The sequence below is a fragment of the Melanostigma gelatinosum genome (assembly GCF_949748355.1).
Source record: "Melanostigma gelatinosum genome assembly, chromosome: 19".
In the NCBI taxonomy this organism is placed as follows: Eukaryota; Metazoa; Chordata; class Actinopteri; order Perciformes; family Zoarcidae; genus Melanostigma; species Melanostigma gelatinosum.
This window is the reverse complement of record NC_136652.1, coordinates 14,239,406-14,244,974: the sequence shown is the minus strand read 5'-3', so window position 1 is coordinate 14,244,974 and position 5,569 is coordinate 14,239,406. Positions and strand designations below refer to the sequence as shown.

The 5,569-nt window shown below is 39.5% G+C and overlaps 1 protein-coding gene across 1 annotated transcript; it reads left to right on the top strand.

Moving 5' to 3' along the window:
* Positions 1-3,324, top strand: LOC306793536 (laforin-like; the record flags this gene model as incomplete). Its single annotated transcript, XM_079291179.1, has 3 exons — positions 1-309; positions 1,138-1,221; positions 3,197-3,324. The coding sequence occupies exons 1-3, from the start codon at positions 60-62 to the stop codon at positions 3,322-3,324; spliced, it is 462 nt and encodes a 153-aa protein (XP_079147305.1). The 5' UTR covers positions 1-59.
* Positions 3,325-5,569: the final 2,245 nt, after the last annotated feature.

The following is a 5,569-nucleotide window of genomic DNA, read 5'->3' as shown; positions in this document are numbered from 1 at the left end:
TAACCCAAGCCCGCCATACTAAACGATTGAGGACACATCATTTGGTTAAGGTGGCAGCAATGTTATTCAGGTTCGGTGTCATTCTCACTCCGGAGTCTTCGGATGTAAAGGTTTATATTTTGGGCTCGCGTGAGGAAATGGGCAACTGGGACCCGCGCGGAGCGGTTCAGATGAGAGCCTCACAGAAGCTCCTGCTGTCAACACATGAACCGTGTCTGTGGATCGGCGACGTGCAGCTGGCAGAGCCCTTCAAAGACACCCTGTGGTTCAAGTTCGTCAAAAGAGTCCGCGGCACTTGTATCTTGGAAGGTATACATGCATCAATACTCTGGTGCTGTGCCAGAGATTCAGCCGCGTGCAAAAGGAAATAGTTTTTGAGACGTCACATCGATTTAATGTAATTCCCATCGGAAGTAACGTTTCAGGCAAAAGACGAAAATAACTCCGCCATGTTTGGTTCACATTGTGTAATCCATCCTTCCTGCCACATGATGGCGGTGAAGTGACACTTGTTATTTATCAAACGCTCAGTGGCTCGTGGATTTCAGTGCATACAATAAAAGTGTTTTTACCAAGTTTTAGCAGCATTCCCCAGTGTTACAATATAATCTCACATTTAATGTTGCTGCATTCAAAATTATACCTCAGTGTAATGTATGTAATTTAACTGTACAAAGGTATTATCCGCAACAGTAAATGGACTCAGAATGCCAAAAGGCCCCATTCAGTGTTAATCATATTATATTACTGTTACAATGTTGTAGCTGGTTGAGCTGGAGCTTATTATATGTTATATACTGTTGGGTTGTTTGTAAAAACCCATCATATTGTATAAGCTTCTTCTATAAGTGATTTCTATTTAATTTAAATATATCAGATTCATGTACTGTAGTGCAGTACAATTTCCCTCTGAACTTTCGTGGAGTGAAAGTCTTCAGTAGCAGAAAGAGATAAGACTCAATACAATTACAAGTACCTCAAAAGTAAAAGTACTTTGTTACTCTCCACCACTGGTTGTTATTATTAGACCTATTTCCTCCTTGTTTAGGACGCTTAATCAGTTGTTTACCTGTTTAACGCAACACAGTATATGTTGCCTGCTAACCTGCTGAAAGGCTGTCCCCTCTTTGTCACCAGGTAGCGGTCCGAGCCATGACAGATGTTGTTCATATGATGAGACGAACATGGTGGATGGAGTGTACTGTGTTGAACACGGTGGAGGTTTTGCGAAATCGTGATGTCTCTACCGACAAAGCCGTGGTTAGATCAGGCATATGACTCTGAGGCTCTTATAAGATTGCACCGGGTAGACAGACAGGCTTCTGTTGTCCAAAACCCCTGTTGCACTGATGTGTACGGGTGGGCGCACACTCATTCACCTATACACACACACACACCCATACACACCCCCAGGCATGCTTCTCGGTTCATGAGAGGGCAAGGGGAAGCCCGAAGCTCAAGCAGAGGGGGAAGACTGAGGCGCCACCAAGGCGGCCGGAAAAAATAGGGAACTTCCAGACAAAGTCAAAAAGACCGAGTCAGCAGTTCTAGGAAGCTGGTAGGGCGTTAAGGTCATTAGTTTAGCCTGGGGGTAGATATAAATAAACTTACCCTTGACAGTGAAGTCACGGGAAATGCTGACGGGGTCATATAAAAACAAAGGCAGACCCGGCTTTCAAAGATTACGCTGGAGTAAGGGTTTTGTAGGAATCCTTTGAAGTCAGAGATCTGAGCCCCGGACTAGTATAAATAGGGGCAGTTTTGAAACAGCAAGGGAGTTCTGAGTTTGGAGTTGGAAGAAGCATCGGAGGAGTTGTGAGGAGCTGTGCGGAGCAGTGCAGGCTTCTCCGTGCGGGCTTCTGCCTGCACGGAGGAGAACTTTAACTTTTTTGCAGAATCTCCGGACTTTGAGAGTCAGAGTTTTTAAGAATACTTAGAAGATTTTTTGAAGTCGAGACAGGAGAGAAAGCTCACTCTGTCCAGTCCTGCGCTGGGTGAATCATTAACTTTTTCCTCCGTAGGCTACACAGCCAGCCCGTCTGCTGGCTGAGTCAGTGCTTTTAAAGATCCTTTGTCTGTAAAATACTCTGAAGGGGTTTTTGAATACTTAAGTGATTTTTCTTATATTTTTCAGTTAACGATTTTTTCTCTGTATTTTGGACCAAGAGATTATACTTTGATTTCAATGCAAATAAATAAATAACGAATTAGTTTCTTCGACCAAATCCTTTTCTTCATATTTTCTTGAGAAGCCAGCCCTGGAGAGGGGTTACGCCTCAGCAGATCCCCTTCAGCCCCTGAGGTAAGTTGTTTTTGATCCAGCTCGGTACATTACTGATGGCATTCTTTACATGCTCCAAACCACACTTGATACTTATTCAAATTATTTTCGCTCTAGTTTAAGAGAAGTCACCCGGGAGAGACCGGCTTGCGTTTGAAAGAGCTTTATATCTGTTTGGGCTCTCAAGCAGGATCTTATCAATTACGAAAGGATTAAGAAAAATCTAAAACCAAAATAAATAAAAGAGACAAGTAAATACTGGACTCTTATAAAACCAAATGATAGTCGGAGCGACAGACTACACTGTCCATGTGAGTTACTGCGGATCGATTCAGATAAGACAGCAAGCCAGCCTTCGACCGGGCTGGTGGTCAGCCATTAACAGAATATTCGGTACAATATTAGAACCCGGTGAAGATCAATCTTAGAGTAAAGCAGTGCGCGAGGCAAAACAGGGAGAAGAATTCGGGAACCCTTTTTCCCCAATATCTCCCGCACGGTCAGGTGTGAAAATCATATAGGGAACGGATTAAAACGTATCCTCTCCTTCTAGCCAAATCTTACGGCACCAGGGGTTCATACAGGGAGGGACCAGCTCCGCCGGGCACGGGTCACGTGGAGTCTGGGTCCCTCTGGTGTATCGCAAGGGTTGATACACTGCCGGCAGAAACTTCTGCCTTCTGGGCATCAATGTTGGTACGAAGATAACTCTGCTCAATCTTTTATGCGTTTCACATGAAAGGCCTCCTATTTGCTTATTACTAATTATTTCCAGATGAATTGAAAACATTTACATAAGGAATCTAGTTTTAATAACCCAAATAGAAATAAAATTAAAAAAAAAAAAAAAAATGAATTAATTAATTTTTCAATTTTTTATTATCGAATTAAAATCGTGAGGGGTCAACCCCCCAGATTCACGTAACAACTGCCATCCGATTGGTCACTGGATAGAGGAAACAGGACACACCGATGAGATGAAACACACCACCAGCTTCTATTTCAGTGTGGCTGGTCAGAAGGCCATTCATTTCTCCAGGTAATAAAGTACAACAGCCAAACAAAAGCCAAAGCATTCAGTTTGATGATGTATGGCAGGGGTGTCAAACTCATTTCCACTCTGGGCCACATCAGCATCATGGTCGCCCTCAAAGGGCCGGTTGTAACTGTAAGACTGTATAACTGTAACTTCTCCTAACATATTGTTAAATAAATCTATCTGCATTTGATTATTGTTTATTCAAGTGTACACATATTGTACATGCAGTTATATAAATGAAAAATTATATTTAAACACATTTCTGTTATTATAACATAAATCATTTTAATTGAGGGTTAAGAAACCTCTATCAAAGATCAAACTATTAAAGAAAATAACAAAGACAAATATCAAACACAAGTTATTACATTGACTTTGTTCAAAGCTGTTTGTGTCACCTCTCTGCATCACTAATGTTCCTCCCTGTCGTCGTCCTGTGCATGGCAGCTACATCCAAGAGCTCCTCACTGAGAGTCAGGTCTGATAAACATGGATAGATGCTCTGTATCCGTGTTGTCTGTTCTTTCATCAACAGTTAATTAGAAACACGAGTACCTGCTCGTCTCTTAGCTAGCTGTGTTGTTAGATTGCTGCTAGTTCATGAACTCGGTCTGCGATGGTGTTTCTTCACAAACTGACATTTGTAAAAGTCTGGTCGGAGCACTGCTCACATACCTTCAGCATGCACTGGGCTGTAGCTGTGTAAATACATTCTGCTGTGATTGCAGTCTGCCTTTTAATTCTTGGACAGTTTGATGTTTTTCTTGGAGGCTAAATTTAGCTCCGTGTTTGGTGTCAAAGTGCCGACGTGAATTGTATCATTCATCACAGATACGCCTCATAACACAGAAGACAGACACGTTTTTCTCCTTGAAGCACAAACATGTATTCGCTTTCACATCTTTCATTACATTTTCTTCCCTCTGCATCAATTTTTCTCTTTGTGATTATTTGTCGATCTTTTTCAATCGTTGGAAAACTGCTTTTCGGGGTGTTGCCTCTCCTGTCCACCTGTTGTGATCATTTTAATGTCGGTACACAGACAACATGCTGTCACATAATTTCAAATGTCTATCTCATAATTTCGACCATGGGGATACTTTTATTTTCAAGTCTAACTTTTAATTATTTTTCCAAAAAAAAAAAAAATCTTTTTTTTATTTGAATTTATTTTTTGCTGGCGGATTCGCGGGCCACATAAAATGACGTGGCGGGCCGAGAGTCACATGGAATGTTAAAAACTGGAATAACTCTCTCTCCGATACAGACAGGAAACATGGGATGGGACAGAGAGGGAATTGACAAGCAACAAAGGTTCCTGGCTGTAACTCGAACAAGGAATGTTGCTGTTTTATGGTGTTTCTTAACCAATTCATACTGATTTGTAAAAGTGTCATGCGGTCAGAAAAGTTCTCTAATACAGCATATATTAAATCATATGTATAAACCTGAATAAATCCCTAAAAATAAAAGAAAAAGGAGAAAATGAAATGAAATCGGATCTATCACAAACATATTTTATTGTTTTTCTGAAGGATGTTGAGCAATATGTGAAACGACTTTCCAATTTGACTGTACTTTCATATGTCATGGCATTTTGGAATGGTTTTGTTAATGTAATATATTGGAAGGGTAGGGTGCTTATACTCAGTTCATACATTTTTCATAATTATTCATGATTATTACCCACTACATGCAGATATTCTAAAAAGACACAAACACAGATTGCTCTTTCTGTGATGAATATTCAGTTGTACATATTTTGGCATTTTTCTTTTCACACCAAGAAATTCTGGCAAGAAATTTTCTGATTTGTCATTGATCATATCTTAAAAGACTCCATCAATAAAAAGTCAGATCATCAGTTCCGATCAAGGGAATAGATAAAAGAAGTGCACCAGCACCTTATAGAGGGGATGAATCACAGAGAAGCTGCGGAGAGCAGCGACAGTATAGACCTCTGCCAGGAAGTGAGTTTTATATATGTATGTGTATATGTATATATATATATATATACATATATACATATATGTGTATATATATGTATATATATATATATATATACATATATATATATATATGTGTATATGTATATATATATATGTGTATATATATGTGTCTATATATATGTGTATATATATATATATGTGTATATATATGTGTATGTGTGTATATATATATATATATATGTGTGTGTATATATATATATATATGGGTGTATATATATATATATGTGTATGTATATATAT